We start from the raw sequence: 20588 nt of genomic DNA, 5'->3' as shown, positions 1-20588 counted from the left end.
TAGTCTGCAAGATTAAGCATTAAATTTGGAATTTTCTGTCTTGCGGCCTTAGGGCCCACAAGGAGAACTTCTGTTTTGTTTTGAAAAATGACACCATGTTTGTTTATAACTGTGCCCAATGGTAGCATATATAATGTAAATAATGTAAATGCTCTTGTGCAAATGGAACAGACAACAGGTAGAAATGAGAGATTTTCAACTGATTTCAAAGATTTTTATTCATTGAGATCTAGGATGTTATTTTAGTGTTCCCTTTATTTTTTGAGCAGTATATTTTCCAAAGCCTGGAAGAGGCCAGGACAGAGCAGCCTTCTGAGACCCCTCAGACCACAAGCTCAAACCATTCCACTTTAAGCACATTATCATTTTTTCTAAATGTTTTTGAAATATGGAAGTTCAAGCTACATTTAATAAAAGAAAAGCAGTGAAACATGTCTGCATTAATGTCCAGGACACAGAAGCAGTATTAATGAAAAAGTTTATTAGTTAGTGCTGTGTATATTAAATGCTACATACAGATATTTAGCATGAATGTCACATCCATTGCCACATGATGTTTTCTTACTAGCTCATCCACAATCTACAATTTGAAAAAAGCTAAAGAGTAAGTGTGCCGGGAAGCACAAATACCTCAAAACAGATTACAGAACTAACACAGCAGGCATGCACGAGGCGGAGGCTAGGACCATGGGGAGGAGTCAGCAGGACTGCGGGGAGGAGCCACCTCCTCTGCTTCACCTCAGGAAGCTCCAGTCTCAGCCCACCACCTATTCTTCCCCCACAGACCTGAGCCTCACACCAAGAATATAGATATTTATATAGAAATTTTAAACAATATTAATAAAAAAATAATATACAATGCAAATGTGAAAACAAAAAAAATAAAACATACTTTTTTTTTATTCAAATCACAACTTCTGTTTAATTCAAACTTCTTAATGCCTGTGTTTGAAGAAAAAAAAGCCCCTTGATATCGTCAAGCAATGGATAACCATAAACTAATAAAATGTGAAATACTTAATAAAATAAAAAAAGAAAAGAAAAACAAAGAAATGCAGCGTTGCTTGAGCCAAAGACCAACGCGCCTCACTTGCATGTGTGCCACCGTGCTGAGGGCAAAGGTCAGGCCCACCCCCTTCTGCAGCACGGTCCCAGGATCCACACCGCTCCCCTAACTGCAGTGCCGGGAGGGGTGAGAATGTCCCCCTCCCACTGCAGACCCACTTAGCCACCGCAGGGGAGCGCACGGACACACGAAGGAACACTGGTGGTCAAGCCCTCACACAAATGAACGCCGGCCGCCACGCCCTCATGCACACAACCTGCAGCTGCAGCTGTTACCCTTGTTCAAATGAACATTTTAAAAATTATGGACCAATTTTAAATGAGGCAGCTCGGAGGTTCTAAGGGTTTCACCGTTTCACTGTCAGTTCAAGGTCCAGAGTACTTTGTTATTACAAAAGAATTTAAAATGGGGAGAGGGGAGGGTGCAACTAGGGAACAAAACTAGATTAAGTGAGTTTTCTAGAAAACATTAACCAGCATCCATGCTATGACTATGATCTGTACAATGCATGTATTAAAAAAAAAAAAAACATTCAAAAGAGTGATGCAATTGAGCTAGCCTTCCTCAGCCCTCAATATGTTTACTCCTAAATCACCGGGCAACCAAAGGAGTTTAGTTTTATTTAAAAAGAAGAGAAAAAAAAACCCTCTTGTGATTGTTAGAAAATAAATGAGGGGGTGTGGTGTGACTGTAGAAATACAAGCAAGAAACAAGCACTTGCAGGGACACAAGGGAAAAAAAAAAACCTATACAGACTGTAGAAAAATCCCCACGCCCACAGTGCTGGCCAGGGAGACACCTTGTCCCTCACGTCCTGTCTGCACGGGTGAGAGACAGCGGGACAGAGGGCACAGGGAGCAGGCACACCCACTCGTCTGCACGACCGAAACCAATGCTAAAAAGGTTTAAAGGGTAGGGAGGGGGACAACTTTCCTTAGAGACAAAACGTCCACGCGACTCGGAAACACGTCTTCACAATCAAACTGCACGCCTAAGATCCAACACGTAGAGAAATTTTAAAAAGGGGGAGGGGGGCTGCTCTTAATAAAAAGCTACGTATAAAACAGTCAATGCAGCTTAAGAAAGACGATGCAATATCTAAAGACAAGACTGGTAAACACGGTGCATACATACTAACCTATGTACATACAGTAACAGAATGCCTTTCTAAGGTTTTAGGCAATTTCAGGACAGTTAACCGATTTCTCTTTTGTGGTATTATGAATTGTATGTATACAAGAGTGAAGTATATATTTTGATATAGTTTCTATATATTTATGCATATAGCAGTGAAAGGGAGACTGTGATGACCTCAATGTTGTGGGTCTGTCCCCTTTGGGTTGTGATACAGTACATTAGTGGATGGGGGGGGGGGGGGGGGGGGGGGGGGGGCGTTTTTTGTTTTCAGTTTTTTCTCAGTACATGGTTGCCACACCAAAGGGCACAGATACAGACGTACATTTACATACAGTTTCAATAGTTCATAATAGCACAATATAGGCTAATAAGCTAGCTTCCCCATCCAATTCTTAATATCCTTTCAGCTACCACTAGCTGAGGGGGTCGGCTAAACGCAGGGCAATATAGTTTCAAGTGAAGACTAACGTGTAGATATATACATTATGTTTTCATCCTTTCAGGTGTGAGACGAGACCAGGACACCCCTTCATGTCGGAGCATGGCTAGTGTCTGAAGCACTCCTCTACTGCTCATTTCAAAATGAATCTGCAACTACAAATTATACCCAGCACAATAAGCACGCAAACTATAACCCCATATGTACTAGCTACCATAATCCCATAAAAAAGAGCCCAAGAAACCCCCAAAACAAAACAAAAAACAAACCTGCTTTAATCAGAATAACAGTATAATTGATTCCTAAATAATTCACTGGACATAATCAGCACACAGCCATATACTTTGTTGTCTATTTAAATAAAGTCCATCTTAAAATGGGTCACTGGATGATTAAAAATGTGTTTATAAAGTGAAGGCAAACCCCTACTGGCAAAGAACTATGCAAGTCAATGCTACTTTTAGACTCCAGAGGGCGCCATTTCTTCATATCCCAGAGTTGGAAACAGCCTGTTTCTCCTCCACCTTGAAATATTATGTACAATATTTCAGACCATGTTTAAGTCCCTTGTCCCCCCCCCCCCCCCCCCCCCCCCCCCCCCCCCGAATCTTACTACTTTAAACAAAGGAACCCTTTATTGAGAACTGGGAGAAATCAATGCCTGTAACCCACCATCCTGTCTCCAAAACGAAATGCCTCTTGGTATCGAAGGGTAATCAACACAGATATGTAGACCATAATGACAGGTTTTCTTCATCCTCCGTTTTTCTTTTTCTCCTCTCCATTTGCCTCCCCTCAAGGGACGTCTGAGCGAACTCTTTGTAAGTCTGCGTGACGGGGCAGCACAGTAAATTGGAAGGTTAACGTTTACTTAAGCTATCTAGACAGAATTTTGGCAGCAGAGGAGGAAGAAGGGTTACTGAATGAGGGAGGGCACGGGGTATCCTCCCCCATCCGCTGTGTGCTGCACAGTGTGCTCCTGGAGGGCGCCCAAGTCTGCGAAGCGCTCCCCGCACCACACGCACTTGAACTGGGCGTCGCGCGAGTGCACGCTCTGGTGTTTGGCCAGGTGCTCGCGCTGCTTGAACCCCTTGTCGCAGCTGGCGCACTTGTACGGCTTCTCGCCGGTGTGGACGCGCCGGTGACGGTTCATCTCCGACGAGTACTTGAAGCGCTTCTCGCAGTCGGGACACTTGAGGGGCTTCTCGCGGGACGGATCGCAGCGGTGCTGCACGAACTCGGACGAGGACAGGAAGCGGCGGTCGCACAGCGAGCACTTGAGCGGCTTCTCGTTGCAGTGGGTGGTCTGGTGCCGCTGGAGGGTGGTGGCCTTCTTGTAGGCCTTGCCGCACACGTCGCACTTGTAGGGCTTGTCCGGGTTGGTGGGCGTGCTGGAGCTCTCCCCGCACTTGTGACGGAGCAGCTCGCCCGACTGGCTGAAGCCCTTGCCGCAGGACGCGCACTTGAAGAGGTTGTCCATGCCGTGCACGTGCTGGTGGTAGAGGAGGTGGCTGGGCTGCAGGAAGCCCTTGTCGCACAGGTTGCACTTGAAGGGGCGGTCGGCGGAGGCGGTGTGCGTGCGGCGGTGACGCACCAGCGCGTACTGCTGCTTGAAGCTCATCTGGCAGTCCTCGCAGTGGTAGGGCCGCTCCTCCGAGTGCGTGCGCTCGTGCTGCCGCAGGTCCGACGGCCGCTTGAAGCCCTTCCCGCAGGTGGCGCAGCGGAAGGGGCGGGCGCCCTGCGGCTGGCACTGGTGGTGCAGCAGCTCCGACGACTCCTTGAAGTGCAGCTCGCACATGTTGCACTTGAACAGGTGCTCGCCCGAGTGGGCGTACATGTGGCGCACCAGGTGGGAGCGGTGCTTGAAGCTCTTCTCGCACACGGCGCACTTGAACGGCCGCTCGTTGCTGTGCGTGCGCTGGTGGTGCACCAGGTGCGACGACTGGCTGAAGCTCTTGTCGCACGTCTCGCACTTGAAGGGCTTCTCGCCCGTGTGCACGCGCTCGTGGCGGGTCAGCTCCGACAGGTGGCGGAAGCCCTTCGAGCACACCGAGCATTTGTACGGCCTGTAGGGCGCCGAGGACTCGAAGGTGGGCTGCCCCGAGGAGCCCACTGCCGCGCTGCTGCTGGCCGACGCCCCGTCGTTCGACGGCTGGCCCGGATTGGTCGCCGACGAGGTGGGCGTGGCGTTGCCGGAAGAGCCGGGCCGGTACGTCTTCTCGCAGATGGAGCACTTCATGGGGTTGCTGCTGTTGTGCGAGTTGTGGTGCTGCGCTAGGGAGGTGAGCAGCGAGAAGCCCATCTTGCACACGCCGCAGACGAAGGGCTTCTGCTCTACCTGCACGCACTGGTGCTCCAGCAGGTCCGTCGCCTGGTGGAAGATCTTCAGACACTGCGTGCACTGGAAAGACCGGTCCTGGCTCACCATGCACTGGTGCTCGTGGGGGTTGGCCAGGTGGGAGATGTCATGGCCGCAGGCCCCGCACTTGTGTCCCCCTTCGCTGCCCACCTGCAGGGAGGGCTGCTGGGCCTGGTGCTGCTGGCCGTGCTGCTGCTGGCTGTGGTGTTGCTGCTGCTGCTGTTGCTGCTGTGACTGTTGCAGCGCGGCGTCCGGCTGCAGGACGATGCCATAGACGGCGCAGCCGAGCGCGTTCTCCGCCCCCGGCGGTATGGTGTGGACCACGGGAGGCGGGGCAACAGCGTGCTGCTGCCACGCCTCCGTCATCCTCGCTCTCGTGTAGGGATTCAGCTTTGCGCCGTAGTGAGACCTCTTACCGTGCGAATCCAGGGGGAAGGGGTTGTTGGACTGGCCGCGGTGGGAGAGGTGGGGGGGCAGAGAGGAACTTATTTTGACGGCTCAAGGGATCACCACAGGAGAGAAAAAAACTAAATAGGAACTCTATCACGCCCAAAAGGTTTAAGGAGCACTGACTGGCTCCTCACCACAACAACAAAAACGAAAATCAGACCACAGTGTGTGTGGACATTATTAAGTGAAAAAACTGCAAAACTGCTTTCAATTGCTGAAGATGTGCCGAGTAAGATTTCTTCAGACTGGTGTAAACTCCTGCAAAGAGAAAGTGGATTCATTAAAAAAAAAGTCAAATAACCACTATAATATTAATAAGGAGCAACAGATAACCTGGTCGATATCAAAACTGTTTGTAAAACAAATAGAGATTAGTAGTAATAAACACTTAAAATAATAAACAACTAAAACGTTTTTCAAATCACCCCTGGGATAATGTATCGTGCAGGCAGTCTCTACAATGGACAGCTGTTTCAATAACGGAGCAACTAGTAAGATTATTTATTTATTTAAAACAGGTGGCGCGAAAAACGAAACTAAGTATGAATAATGTCCGAAAGCAAATTACTTTAATAACATTCCGTCTTATCCCACAAACTCGCGAATTTTTTTATTACTAAAAACATAGTCCGTGTCGAGGTCGGCGTCGCGGATGTGGAAACCCCCTTCGACCTGCAGCGCGGTGAAAGGGAGAAGCACACCTCCACGCGCGCCGCCGCGTCCGTGCGTGCGTGCGGACGGGCCGAGCGGGGCGGCGGAAGGATGTCCCGCTCGGTGCTGAAGAAACGCCGAGTCCTATTGTCTCGCTCCGAAAAGAAACGTCCCTGCGCTCCCACACGCAATGTGGGGAAATTAAAAATGCTGTGAGGAGAGAGGAAGGGGGGGTTAGCTTAGTTCGCTACTTGTCCAAACTGTGAGAGAAGCGGGGCGAGAGCGCGCACACTCGGGAGTGGGCAAATGAAACGCAGCTGTCGTTAAGTCGGCGAACGAATTAACACGGCGGCGCGTTCACGTCGCCGCTTGACGACACGCATTTGTTTACCGACAAATCAGCCACGGCTCGTTCCCGTCCAGGCTTGCGGGATCGTGGCGAACCGGAGTGCACATACACACGTAAACAGCGTCCAAACCCACATGTTTGTAATAAAAGTGCATCTTTACACGCCGCCTTTGTCGTTTATAACCGGCGCTTCGATACCGGAGAGGCGCCGAAAACGGACGCTGGCTAGCTACTCGCTAGCACGTTAACGCAATAAGAAGGCAAAGCCTCTTATAAAGGCAGCTTCACCGACGACGCTTACATTAACGGTCACGTACCTTTACGACTCGACGGAGACGGCAGGCCGCCGGGGAGGCCCGCCGCGGCGTTACGGCTGTAGTGGCGAGGGCCTCGCCTCATCCGCGGTCTGTCCTGCTCGAGTTGGCGCCGTAGGCCGCTCCCCGTATCCCGACCGTAAAACCGTGCGCTCTCGGAGGAATCCCTGAAGGGTTGCGCGGATATTTATTTTTTCTACACCTCCAGTGTTCCCGCCACACACACACGCGTATCAAGCGTAATTATGTGCGCGTTTCCCGACCTATTTCGGTTTTTTAACAACGGCACAGGGTTCGTTGACCACCGAAACCCCCGACAGGCTACGGCGCGCACAGGAACCTGAATAACACATAACTGGCATCCTCACAGAACATACCGGAACTCCTGATATTGGACTCAAAATAAACGATAAATACGGTTACATAAACAGAACCTCTGTGTTTTTGTTAATAAGATGCCACTTTCAGACTGTTATTGTGCGCGGTGGCCGTTTTGCTGATTACAAATCTTGACAGTAATGTGCTAGCTGTCTCTGCATAAATGCAAAATGGCTTTCGAAACGATGACACCTCAGCAATATCGAGGCAAAATATGTCACCGAAGTTCAATTCGGTTATTAACGAGCTGTTCATGAGAGCGACTTGTCGGTTACTGCACGACAAGGTAAATTCGTATTACCGGATATTTTAAAGAGCCGACTGGCGTAAGTGGAACCAATTAAGCAGATGTTGTTGTAGGTCGGACGCCATGATGGAGACACACGACTTGTTTTCAACGGAACCATCAACATCGCTGTTTCACTCTCGTGTGTGTTTATGTCTGCTTTGAATAATAGTTTATGGCGTTTAAGGGTGTAATCGCAGCATCACTTGGCGTTGTCAATTTTAGTAGATGTAAATAAATTCATCGTGTGTTTTTAGTATGTTAGTTAATTACAGCAGTAGCAGCTCCGACGAGGAAAATGAAATGGTTAATAACCCAAAGCGTCAAAGGCTGAACATTAATGCCAAAGACGCCGGAGCTCCTAGTAAACGGGACTGTGTGACCGTGAAATTCGACTTGAAAACCAGGTTTGAAACGTCAACGTGAAAACTACGTTTTCTCTCGTTAATTCAGTGATCTGAAGAGTTCTTTTTGTTAGGGTCGCCAACGAGGGCGTGGAAGATGATGCAGCTGCTCCAACTCGGAAGGGCAGGTCCCCTGAGGCCCTTTCTCGGCTTCCTCTTCCTGACCGTGTCCTCGAAATGTTTGGAGACTCTGAGGAAGAGCACATGGATGACCGTTCACAACATGGAGGACGTCTGCGGTCCTTCCAGCACGAACGAGGAAACTGGGCTACTTACGTTTATTTGCCATGTAAGAATCAGAAAATGCACCAGTGCATAAACTCTGACGGTTAACGTAAAACTATTAATGCAAAATATAAAAAAAATACTCGAAATTCCCTCCAAGACCCACACACAAGTGCAGATTGGCCTGAGTCTCAACTCTGAATCTCAGATGAACCAGAAGATGTGTTCCTAGAATTACTGGATGAGCTGATGCGAGGTGCTGCGGCCCACGGTGTCCCCCTCATCCAGGCAGATGAATTTCACATCAGCCTCTCTAAGACCGTGGTCCTACGACACCACTGGATCCAGCCATTTGTGCAGTCTCTGCGTGCAGGCCTAGCACAGTGCAAGAGGTCATTCCCTTTCAATCTTGACACAAGGTCATGAAGCACACAGTGTTGTTTCTAAATTTAATTATAAATTTATATATTTTTGCAGATTTGTGTGTTCAGCAGACAAACTGAAAGTGTACTCAAATCATGAAAAAACGAGGTATGTGCGTTCTGTCTGGTGCAGCTAAAACAACTCGTATTCCATATTTTCCATGTTGTAACTGAAATGGCTTTGGATCAGTAAGTGTTTGAAGGATGCTATGGTTCATTGTACCTCTTGCAGGACTTTTCTTGGTATGGAAGTCTCTGTAGGCCACACCCAACTTCTTGAGGTGGTGAAAACAGTAAATGAGACCATGGAAGAGTTCCGCCTTGGCACTTTTTACAAGGTCCTGTTAGTTAAAGCACAATATTCTTGCCCAACTTATTCAGATATTCCCAGTTCACCTTCAGCTTATCAGTGGTAGACTCTTTCCCTCTCCAGGATCCATCCTTTCACGTGAGCCTGGCTTGGTGCGTTGGTGACTTTACTGGAAAACTTCAGGAAGCTTGTTTATCAGAGTTACAGGTACGGTCCCTCACCTCTATATCAGCAGATGAACTCAGGCCTGTAAAAGATGATTCTTTGAAGTCAAAAAAGCATTCTGACTGTTTTGGGTTAAAGGCCATCATTTTGCTTGAGTTACTAAACTCTTGACTTTTTATAAACACTCACTAAAGGTAAAGACTTGACTGAAGTGCGACGGGTTCTTTCTGTCTGCAGAGTCTGGTAGATGGTCATGAAGATGGACCCTTCCAGATAAGTTTCAACTGCAAGCAGTTCCGGTGCAAAACAGGCAATAAAGTGTTTCTATTCCCCTTGCACTGATGATATAGTGAGTCTCTAAATGCATCCTGACAATACAGATGCACAGACGTAGCCTTCCAGAATGTCAATTTCTATTTTTATATTGTTGAATAAGCAATAGTTAGTTTTTTTTAATAAAGAAAAATTTTTAAAACGGTGAATAACCTTCCTATGCAGTTTGCTTACACTGAGCCACAATAGGACAGTCTAACAGTCCTGCTGCTGAACCTCGTCTTGAATGTCTACACCGCATCATACATGATTAAAGTCGGGCAAGGGGTTGTTCCTGCTTTTACAAGGATTTGGCTGTATCTGCGTAGGATGCAACAGCAACAGAGGACCTGTACACCATTCTTTGCTTTACAGAAATTATAATTTATTACATTCAAAATGTCAGTGTACTGAAATACACTGATCAAAGCAGGCTTTACTGAAATACTGATGTCGTTCTCTCTCTCGCACACAAAAGAGGCTCGGAGTGTTCCACAATGCCAAAATTAAGCCCTAGTGGGTTTTTGCCATCTGTGGTGTTACATAGCAAATAAATGTCTGAAAAAGTTGTGTATTTGCATGTATAACACACAGCAACTACTCAGTTCTTATATATTCACTGTCAAGAAAATACATGTTGCACTTTAACTGCTACTGTATTTTTGCTTACATAAGCACAACAAAACAGTAACTGTAAAAATTAATTTGCTAAAAGATTAAGTAACATCACAAATTTAATAACCAGCACCCTGTCAACTAGTGCCACCTATTGGACGAAACTGCTTGGCAACTTAAAAACTTTGGACTACATAATAGGCTCTTGACAGAAACACAAAGACTTGTCACAAAGTGTAAAATAAATACATGCAAATTAGCAGAGTTTAAATCCGCCTTCAACAACACTTAAACTCATGATTATCTTGCTATGTTAGATTTATGGTGAGCTTTTTGAACGTCATTCTTTACATCTCTACCACCACATTTTTCTGGATCAATTTCTGAAACAACCCCAAAGCCTCAAATTCATATCTTGAGATGGAAATCATATGAATAATGTTGATGGGAATTTTAATAGTCACTTAGCCTAATTACCAAGTTACTGAATACTTCAAAATAAGATGGGACAAACCCTTGATTTGTTAAGAAAAACAATTTCAGCAAAAATGAGCTAGTTAGAATTGAATTTACAAAACACAAGACAGGATCGGTTCATCTTAAGTGACATCATAGTATAGGTTCCAGTGTGTATATTACAGGTTCTTGAGTCACCACCCCTGACTATTTTAAAAAGGTAGGCAAAACAAAATCCTCTTAAAATTTTGCAAAAACAACTGATGTTAATCATTTTTAAAGCAGCGAGGTATTAGTCACAGACCCAGGGAACTCAATGTTTTCACAATGCAGCAGCTGACAGAGTTCCACTAACCACAGTCTCACACTCTCTCTCTCTCTCTCTCTCTCTCTCTCTCACACACACACACACACACACACCATGCTCCTTGTGACCCAACAGGCCCTCCTGTTACCTTCAAAATGAGCATTATGTTTGGTACAAAGAACTTGATACATCAGCAAATCCACATGGGTTGGTTCTAAGATGCAGATAAAGTCTACTGTATATGGAGTCTTTAGGGGTAGTGAAACAGATTTAAAAGTGTGAAACTCCCATCAAGTAATGATGGATATTATTTAAGCTTTGTCTTTTAACCTGTGTGTGAGTAAGTGAATGTGTTTAGCCCAGTGAACATCTAATGGTGCAAACACCAAAGGAGTCCTTCAAAGTTAAACACCTGATTTAACACACTGCTTTCAAAAAGAACATTTTATGTGAAAATAATTAATAACTTAGGTAATAATTAACACAAATCCCATCATCACTTCAACAACCACTGAGGCACCTTAGTAGCAGTTAAACTTGGTTTAAAATGGCACAGGATTTGGCTGAATATTTGGTCTAGATTTAATAGTAAATATCTATATATTTATAAATGTAGGATTTATAAAAACCCAAATATAAAATTACCCCCAGATTCTGCCTCTGCAACAGTGAGTATCTAGATTCATCTAGTGAGTATATAGATGAATGAGTCATGACTAATTTTTCCAGATGAAAAGGACCAGCGTGTCCATTTACTACCAGACAGATACAGTTACACTTCATCATCAGCACAAGAACAGATGCCGCTGCTGCATGTCAGAAACCACCAAGGCAGAAGTGATCAACCTCAGAGTGGAAAAAGCTGTCCAACAAGGCAGAAGTGATCAACCTCAGAGTGGAAAAAACTGTCCAACAAGGCAGAAGTGATGCAGTTTAGCTCAGGAAAGTGAAAGGCATCCCTGATCATTTCTCCTAATTAAAGGGGAAGGGGGCGGTTGGCTCTGTGGCTAACGCCACGTCAGGGTGGGAAGAGGACAGAATTGATGTACGAGACGGTGGTGAAGTTCAGGAGCATGGCCACGTGCTCATTGCCGGGCAGTTCCACGAGCCGCACCGGCTGCGTCTGCTGGTCCGCCCAGCGTTTACACTGCACGGCGCTCCGCACGTTGACGGTGCCGTCGCCATCGCCGTTCACCACCTCCACGGGTTCGGCATCCGGGAACGCGTCGTAGCGGTAGCCCTGCGCCGTGGGAATGCCCGTGCCGTACAGGCAGTGAACGGGCACGCCCGGCGCGGCCAGCCCGCTCACCAGCGCCTCCGTATCCCGCCGCATGTACCAGCCATCCTCGAAGCTGATGTCCCTGAAGAAGCGCTCGTAGTCACGGACCGTGTAGTTGGTGTTGGCAGTGGACACTAGGACCATGTCAGAGGGCCAGGTGTGGGCGTATGGGAACAGCCAGGGGGTGGACACAGCAGTGCGCTGTTGGACACGAATCTTCAGCGGGCTGATAACTGGAATACGATTATTATCACCTAGAGCAGAAGAGCAAGTCGCTTTAATGAAGAGGAATAAATACAACTACTACTACTGTAAATACTCCCACCACCCACAACACATCTGAACAATCCAGTCCACATACACTGAAAATTAACTGCCAGCCATTAGGTTTAACACTTCTGAACTCATCCTTCTTCCCATAATGCACCAGTGCCCTGCTTTAGTCTCCTTGCCCAAACCAGGTCGAACCCAACAGGTCAGTGTCCTGAGGATCCAGCCCACAGCATGAACCTAAACTGGGTTGGATCCTGGATCTCCAGCACCTTCACCAACAGAAAGATGGGTCCTTACCGCTGGCCATGACCCTCAGAGTCTTGGCCACGCCGGCCCAGGGCGGGCCGAGCGAGACAAACGCCCTGACGTACTGGTCCTTCCAGGCCTGGGGCTGCTGGTTGAGGAAGTACAGGGTGTACATGTTGCCCATACTGTGAGCGATGAGGACCACAGGACCTCCATATTTGTGTGCCATTTCCTCAATCATCATCTGCAGCTGCAGGAAATATTCCTTGTTCTCATCTGTGAAAATGAATTTACAGTGTTACAATGAAATGTGAGGCCTGGTTTACACACTCGCAGCTCACGGAAGGACAAAGTTCTCACTTGGCGCCTTCCTCCAGTCATAGGGCGCTCCACGGACATCTTCATCCCGGGTGTAACCCCACTCCACGAGTGCCTGCACGATGGTAAAGAAGTACATGCCTGCAACAGAACAGAAAACTAGCAGATAAGCACCCCGATGCACAGGCATGAAAAGGACAGCAGGATTTACATTTAATAAATGATTTAAAAACATGCATTAATTAACTCATTTACAGTAACATTTAATAAATAGCCTTTACACCTGATTAACCGGTTTGGCTATAGATTAGAAATTCAGGCTATATCATGCTGCATGGACAGTGAGCTCTTCCCCACACTACAAAACCCACCCACCCACCCACAAACCACACCCACCCACACTGCGTTTGCTTGGGTCCAGATACTCCAGGCCAAAGGTCTGGCCAAAGCCAGGCACTCTGATGTCCACGCCCGGGGGAGCCTCTGTACCTCGAGTCGTGCGATTGTATATCAGCCTGAAACACAAGGAAAGATCCAACCAGTGAGCTGTTGAAGCAGAGCATCAGGGAAACAACACTGAAGAGGTCCAACTGAGCTAAACGCTTTCCGTAGACGTCTCTCCTGGTGGAAGGTCAAGAGATCAAACCTGGATAGAGGCACAATGCAGCAGATAGCCAAGCACACCTTTTTAACACCTTTTATTATCATCTTTTTTTTTCTTAGCTGTTTTACATTTGTTTGACTTCCTCCAAAGAACCACAACCACAAAGCCAGTGTTGAAACCCTGCAAAAGCCACTGCCCTATCATCTGATTCAATGCCAGTTAAGGGCCAAGATCACTGACAGCATGTGTGATCGAAAAAGACGATGTAGTAAAAGTAAAAATTAAATAAATAAATAAAAAAGAAAAACAAGGAGATATGGGCATATACAACCACTTACAAAGAAATAAATGGTTGTAAATAAAAGACTTCTCTCACACAGAAATCTTGTGTCCAAATAAACAAGCAAACATAATAATTAATAAATCTATTGTGATTAAATATCATGACTAAGAAAGTCAATTATATGCACACTAGGTAAACCTGTGATTAGGGCTATAAAAATGAACAAATAATTAAATGCTAATTCTGTGCTATATATATATTACAAACCTGCTGGGGCATCCTTCATGTCACATAATTAAAGAAAAGCACACATTTTTTGACCAAAGCTGACGGTGTTATGTGGCTTCAGATGAAAAATAATAAAAATAAATAATAAGTGTTTTGTTAGAAAGGTCATTTGCACTTCTGCAGATTTCTGCAATCAGTATTGCAAAGGTCAGTATTGTGATATTGATGAGCAAATATCTTGCACATCCCTCTACTTACAACAGGACCCAGCTCAAGGACGAAGAGCTCACACCCAAAGGCCTTGCACGGCTGTTCTAGACAACCTTGTGCAAGAGTCACATGCTTCAGCAGGTTGAAATTAACCACAGAGTGAGTGGAGCAGCTCTGACCAGCTTCATGACTCCTCTGACCACTTTATTCAACTCATGAAAGTCTTGACGGACAGCCGACCCAGTCCAATGCTTCAATGACTAGCTTCTAGGCAGTCCCACACCCACAGCCCCCTACCTCATGTTATCGATCCAGCAGTCGATGGCCACGGGAACCAGCAGCTCCAGGTTGAGCCACAGGGTGAAATACTCATCCGTCTTCTTGTAGCACACATAGTGCACGACACTGGGCTTGTCAAGCTTCGCCTCCAGCTGGTTCCCAAGATCTCCTGGAACTGCAGGACAACGGTGATTGACAGAGTGACAGCCAATCAGATGGAAGAATGGATGCAGGTTAGATTCCATCTCACACCCTTAGAGTAGCTAAGAGGGAGTGAGATGGCCACACTAACCTTTGTGTACCCACTCATGAAAGAAACATGATCTAATGTAATGAAGCAAACATCTAAAATAAAAATACTGTCAAGATTGCTCATGTCTGCTATGGCTCATCTTCACCTGATCAATCATTCACTCAAGTAAGATCGAAAGGATCATACTGTGCATTGTCTCACTGTGGTCGCAATTATATTTCCATTTATTTCAAAGGCTCTGGATTGTGAATAAAGTTCATGTTTGCCTGTGTGTGCTGAAACCACAAAGATGTAGGATAAGCTCCTTACTTCTACGCATTGGTCTTGCGCTTGCCAAACGCCAGATAAGGTATTCAAGATATTTACATTATCTTGTATTGATATAACACTATGGTGTTTGATTGGTACTATCGATTTGTGCCTTATTGTCAGTTTTCACAGATGAAGCGGCGTGTTGGCCTTACGGCGGTTTAACGATATAAGATGCCTTCAATTTAAAATCGGTTTCCTGGACATTCAGTACGGTATACAACGTACGTTATCCCACAGCACAGATCATGTAGATTCCTTTAAAAACCGTTACAGTCGGCCGATTTTGTGCTAGTTACAATGGCTAACATTAGAAACGTTGAGTAATGAGAGTGCTAAAACCAAACTTGTTCGCAACGTCCGTCTTTTGCAACCTCCACATAACCTGTTCGTTATGGAACTGCGCTTGAGCTTCAAGTGATCATACACGGTGTTTGCTTCCGTGATCATATGACCAGCTGTCATATGAGGGCAAAAAATAAACTACGAGGAAAGCATTTACTAGCTCACTTTATAGCGAATCTGTATGTCAGTCATCTAGTTTATGATACATTTTTGTTTACATTTCAAATGCCATGTTTACAGTGGACCTGCATTACGACCATGACTATCGAATGTCTTGTGACAAAGATTTCTTAACTTACGCAATAAATATATATATAAATATAGCTCATTGATGTCTAATAAATGGAAATGTATACGTTTATACATTTCCCTATACGCGTTAAACTATTTCTTTGGTCTGACAACCAACCCAGTAGTTAGATTCGAAATGCAATGCAAATGAAATTGTTTACCGGCCTGTCACATGCGCCAGAAATGCATAATGAAAAACAAACAAACAAACAAACAAACATAACTGCCGTGGACAAAGAAATCTTTTCAGCTTACTCAGTACCACAGGCGGACGGTCCGAACAGACTTTTCCATCCAAACATTTAAAACTTCTGCAGTCGGCGAACGCCAACAACAAACACAGCTGGACCGAGCTGAGGATCAACTGGCACACCATCCTCCAACAGATCAGACATCAGCTAACTGTAATGATGCCTCTGCATTTGTGCCTAACTCGTTTGATATCAAAATATCACCATGTTAAGAGCACGAACATACATCGAGCTGCTAGCTAGCACGCTCAGTCAATGTGCAATTTACGAAATCAACAATGCAGCGGCCGACCTGAGTTTTAAACGCCGAGTTAAGTCCGCACCAAACGCCCACCGATGTTGTCGATTTAGGTGGGCGGGGCGATGACGTCACCAGAGAGGTAGCCTGCGAAGTTGCTCGATTAAGGTGATCTCCGAAAGCCCTGATGTTCTGGTTCTGTATGACAACTTTAATGTTCAGCTGTATTCTTGCAAAAATGCATTTAATATTATAAAGGCCTAGAAAGTTCATAGTGATAACCTGATATACAATTATTGTAATGAGGACAATTACTACAGAAACCTTTAAATAAATAAATACAATAGGCTAATACTAAAACCCTAAAGTGTGTGTCTGAAAAACAGGCCGATTTGGTATGTAGTATTTCTTGGTAGACTAATATGTTACATATATTTGTATATGTATGTGGTTAACGGAGGTAATCTTAAACATAGTATGTGAAGTAAGCAACTATATTTACAGTAATCATGCCATCATAAATATATATATATGCAAATGATGACTCTTGAATGCACTCGGACAGCTGAAGACTGCACTCTTTACAGGAGTTTAGTGTTAACCAGTTCTGTACAATTCCTAAGAATGTGTAGAGTGGGAAAAAGATAAATCCAGAATTACTGTTAATTTTCTGGAATGCAGTTCAGCACACCACCAGGGAGAGTCCTCCCATGATGATACATGAGCAGGTTTCTAGAGTGACTGTCCTGATTCAGATTAAACTTCATTATTAATGCTAATTATGACCTGAAAATCTATTTTGTTTTCGTTTGGAAACAATTTTGCCCCAACACTGTCTGCTGTCACTTTCGTTTCTTAACCATTCTTCAATCATCAGCTCTCGCATATTCATCCGTGTATTAACGTGGAGTGTTTTTCAAAAAAACTGACTGTTCTGCTGGTCTTAACTAGACTTTTACCCCTCTGATCAGGTCAAAGGTAGGCAAACTGCACGAGGACTGAGAGAGATTTAGGACACGTGGTCTGGGGAAAGGTGACAGGAGCCGTGATAACAGTGCAGACAGGCCTTGATGGTTCCAACTATGTGACTTCTAGACCATTAATCCACAATAGTGACAAGAACATATAAATGTAACCAGATGGAAAAGATAAATTCATGTAAATGAAGCAAATGTTTTTTTAATTCTTGAAAATGAAAATTCTTGAAAAAAAAGTAAAAAGAAAAAAAATTATTAATTATCAATTAATATATCTTGTTTCATAAATAGATGGTACAATTCTTCACATTTAAAAGGCAATATTTAAACTGAAGTCAAAAACAAATGTCAAACTAAAAGTTAAATTAAAGTAAAAAAGCAAAGATACTGTGCACCATAGACATAATGTCAAAAATAGGGGAACATCTACCGTTTCAAATTTGTACCAGAAATACTGATGACAAAGGTCATCAAGTAAATGAATATCAAACTTCACAGAGTTAAAGTTGCCTAGCAGAGTTTTTGTTCAGCAGATGGCGACAGTGAGGAACTCATAATAAGACATTCTGAAGGCAGGAAAAGAGTGCTTAAGGGTGGTGAGAACACACACATACACATACACAAATGACAGTGGCACTATATTTTGTGCTAAATAGTGCCTATTATCCTTCAACGAATAAAGGTTCTGTTTGGATACTTTAGAGAGGAAACCAGTATCAAGTGCACCACCACCACCTCCTCCACCTCCTCCACCCCTCTGCGTGTCTTCAGTGGTTAAATCAAGCCACAGCATCACTTGTCTCCACAGTGCTACTCAAGGGCTCGGCATGAGGGGTTTAGTAGAGGGGCTGGGATTAGGTTTCACCACGACCCTGCGAACACTCTCCTCCTGCATGAAGGTCCCCTCCAGGATCTGCTGAATGGTGACGAGGACGACGTGGTTGAAGACTATGTCCAGGTGAGGCAGGGACATGAACTCAGTCACGTGCACCGGCTGTTCCTGCTGGCCTATCCATCGCTTGCACATACTCATGCTACGACTGTCCACTGTGTTGTCTCCGTCGTCATACAAGAAGTCCACGGGATCGGCGTTCGGGAACTCCTCGTCGTAGACGTAGGTGACGGGAGTGGGCAGGCCTACGCCGTAGAAGCAGAACACCTCCACCCCAGGAGTGGGGAGGCCTGCTGTAAGGTTCCTGGTGTCTTCCCACATGTACCAGCCATCCTCAAAGTTGATATCAGTAAAGAAGCGCTTGTAGTCCTGGTTGGTATAGTTGAAGAAAGGGGAGGAGATGAAGACGTGGTCTTTAGGCCACGCCTCCTCGGATGGGATCATCCACGGATTTGTGGTGGTCATTCGCTGCTCTTCACGGATCTTGATGCTGGACACCAGTGGGATGCCATCATTGTCCCCTGAAAGTTGGGAAAGTCAACATAATCAACACCGGTTTCATGCACTGCATAAAAGTATTGACATTTCTTTCACTTCGCTTGGACCTTTTGAACAGAATCAATTTTCTGACTGAAGGAAAACAAGAACAATGCTCTCCATGTTTTTCTCAACATCGGCTGAATCTGAAAAGCAGCCTAGTATACTGGAACCTGATAAGTTAACATTCAGGTCTGTTGTGGGGGCCCAGTAATATTTTTGCCATGACCCAAGAGTTCAGTGGTTTAAACTCAGTTGCCAATATTCTGCTCCTGTTACCCTGGTCTTATGAAAACAGCTGTTTCATGCCATTTGTGAGTCAGTGTGAGAAAAAAACCTAATATTTCCAACCTAGTCACAAAAAGAGTCCCCTCACCATGAAGTCCATCTGCCTGTTGAATACCAATTTCCAACCTACCTAGACCAGGTATTATGAGTTCTCCAGTCCCTCATAACTGGATCCAGTGTGTTGGAGGACTGGTCAAGAAACATGTACTGAATGGCAGTCCCTGAGGACTGGATTGGCAACCTCTGGTCTAACTAACAGTACTTGTGTGTTGTTGGTACCTGATGCTAAAACCCTTAGGGGCTTCACTGCTCCAGCCCACGGAGCTCCCAGGGAGATAAAACTTCTAATATAGCGATCCTTCCAAGCTTGACTTTGCTGGTTCAGGAAATAGAGGATGTAGTTGCTTCCCATGCTGTGGCCCAGCAGGTAGACAGGCTGATTGTACTCATCATGCATTTCTTCTACCAGGTTCTTCAGGTCTGAGAAATACTTGCCCTGCTCATCTGGGTCATGCCACATACAAATGGGAACACAGCATGTAGACACATATCAGATAGATGGCAAGAAGGTTACTCTGTGCACATGGGTCAGTATGATACGATGGTGTGTTGCAGATGTTGCTGCTGTGTGTCAAGTAGAGGAGTCTGAATATGACTAGGAATCAGAAGTCAGCAGATAATCATTTAAAATTAAGGCTATTTTGGTATGTGTCATTCATCTGGGAGAGAGAGAAAAAAGAAAGGATGAGCTATGCATCTGTGTATGGAGGGAAGAGACGTGTGTGTGTGTGTGGTCATGTGTGGATGAAAGTGGGATAAGAAGATATGCAGAGGCTTAACTTACTCGGTGCAATCCTCCAATCATAGGGCGCAGCCCGAACAGTTTTGTTTCGCTCATATCCAATGTTGACCAAGTGTTCAACCATAGTGAAAAAATAACCTAGAACCAGAGTTGGGGAGCAATAAATATAGAGGGAAGAAACAAACTGAACAAGATAGACAACAGCAATGGGGTCCATTGTGTTTCTCTTTGATTCCTTCAGTCCGATTTAAATTCAGCCAGTGTTGTGAATTCTCGATTGAGTTCCGCATCTACAGTTCTAGCATAATACCAAAACAGCTGTATGGTTCCACAAACGTGAAGCCGATCTTTTGAATTTTTTTTGTTCCATATAGTGAATTATATTTTATTGACTCGATTGAAGGGACTGAACACAACCTGCCAGCTTATTTGTATCCAGGAACTCCACAGTGTACGTCTGGCCAAAGCCAGGAACTCGAACTTCAACCCCAGGAGAGTTTGAAGTCTTGTGAGTTGTCCGATTATACACAATCCTACAACACAAAGATACACGGTGAGGTTTGCATTAAAGGCTGTCAACTTGAGTTTATTTTTTGTCCTCATTTTAGATATTCAGGAACTGATTTCAGAAGAGACAAGGCTTAATAGTTCAGTTCAATTAGAGAGTGCCGGTCAATAGACTAGAGGCCAAATATTCAGGAGCGGGGTATTATGGTTATATTAAAACAGCTGGAAGATTTTTTTGGTGCAACTTAGTCTACCTGACATTTGAAGATAGCTTATAATGAGCACGCACAAAAAATGCATTAGAACGACCTAAAAGTAATGTTATGTTTTGGCTATAATTGATGACAATCTATGACAGGCTGCCACTCTGCAGGGCGCTATGATTGGCTGCCACTCTGTAGGGCGCTATGATTGGCTGCCACTCTGCAGGGCGCTATGATTGGCTGCCACTCTGCAGGGCGCTATGATTGGCTGCCACTCTGAAGGCCGCTATGATTGGCTGTTACTTTGCAGGGCGCTATGATTGGCTGCCA

General features: G+C 45.2%; 5 protein-coding genes across 7 annotated transcripts in view; 2 read left to right on the top strand and 3 right to left on the bottom strand.

The window, feature by feature from the left end:
* Positions 1 to 3232: 3232 nt before the first annotated feature.
* On the bottom strand, positions 3233 to 7518 carry znf319b (zinc finger protein 319b). 2 transcript variants are annotated; one of them, XM_077022233.1, is made up of 2 exons: positions 7445 to 7518; positions 3233 to 5709 (listed from the first exon to the last, which is right to left on the bottom strand). In XM_077022233.1, the coding sequence occupies exon 2, from the start codon at positions 5365 to 5367 to the stop codon at positions 3559 to 3561; it is 1809 nt and encodes a 602-aa protein (XP_076878348.1). In that variant the 5' UTR covers positions 5368 to 5709; positions 7445 to 7518; the 3' UTR covers positions 3233 to 3558. The 2 variants fall into 2 exon arrangements, with proteins under 2 accessions (XP_076878348.1, XP_076878347.1); XM_077022232.1 differs by lacking the exon at positions 7445 to 7518 and adding an exon at positions 6769 to 7404.
* usb1 (U6 snRNA biogenesis 1) lies at positions 7432 to 10584 on the top strand. 2 transcript variants are annotated; one of them, XM_077022239.1, is made up of 7 exons: positions 7432 to 7836; positions 7908 to 8122; positions 8267 to 8450; positions 8536 to 8589; positions 8713 to 8818; positions 8914 to 8997; positions 9193 to 10584. In XM_077022239.1, the coding sequence occupies exons 1-7, from the start codon at positions 7688 to 7690 to the stop codon at positions 9295 to 9297; spliced, it is 897 nt and encodes a 298-aa protein (XP_076878354.1). In that variant the 5' UTR covers positions 7432 to 7687; the 3' UTR covers positions 9298 to 10584. The 2 variants fall into 2 exon arrangements, with proteins under 2 accessions (XP_076878354.1, XP_076878353.1); XM_077022238.1 differs by having other exon boundaries at positions 7516 to 7571.
* On the bottom strand, positions 10319 to 16142 carry pla2g15 (phospholipase A2, group XV). The gene is made up of 6 exons (XM_077022235.1): positions 15819 to 16142; positions 14384 to 14540; positions 13158 to 13276; positions 12804 to 12902; positions 12495 to 12719; positions 10319 to 12178 (listed from the first exon to the last, which is right to left on the bottom strand). Exons 1-6 carry the CDS (start codon positions 15937 to 15939, stop codon positions 11664 to 11666), a joined length of 1236 nt encoding a protein of 411 aa, XP_076878350.1. The 5' UTR covers positions 15940 to 16142; the 3' UTR covers positions 10319 to 11663.
* ccdc135 (coiled-coil domain containing 135) overlaps positions 14475 to 20588 on the top strand; it is a 23601-nt gene continuing 17487 nt past the window's right edge. The window contains exons 1-2 of the mRNA XM_077022230.1: positions 14475 to 14598; positions 14854 to 14967. The gene's annotated coding sequence lies outside the window, so the exon portion shown is untranslated. The remainder of the gene's footprint in view (positions 14599 to 14853; positions 14968 to 20588) is intronic.
* Positions 17212 to 20588, bottom strand: part of lcat (lecithin-cholesterol acyltransferase) — a 4637-nt gene continuing 1260 nt past the window's right edge. The window contains exons 3-6 of the mRNA XM_077022234.1: positions 19966 to 20081; positions 19591 to 19686; positions 19026 to 19250; positions 17212 to 18442 (exon numbers count right to left, since the gene is read on the bottom strand). Coding sequence (XP_076878349.1) covers positions 17844 to 18442; positions 19026 to 19250; positions 19591 to 19686; positions 19966 to 20081 — 1036 coding nt within the window. The 3' untranslated portion in view covers positions 17212 to 17843. The remainder of the gene's footprint in view (positions 18443 to 19025; positions 19251 to 19590; positions 19687 to 19965; positions 20082 to 20588) is intronic.

The sequence above is a fragment of the Brachyhypopomus gauderio genome, chromosome 11 (assembly GCF_052324685.1).
Source record: "Brachyhypopomus gauderio isolate BG-103 chromosome 11, BGAUD_0.2, whole genome shotgun sequence".
In the NCBI taxonomy this organism is placed as follows: Eukaryota; Metazoa; Chordata; class Actinopteri; order Gymnotiformes; family Hypopomidae; genus Brachyhypopomus; species Brachyhypopomus gauderio.
The sequence above is the reverse complement of the archived record's forward strand: the minus strand, read 5'-3'. Positions and strand labels throughout refer to the sequence as shown.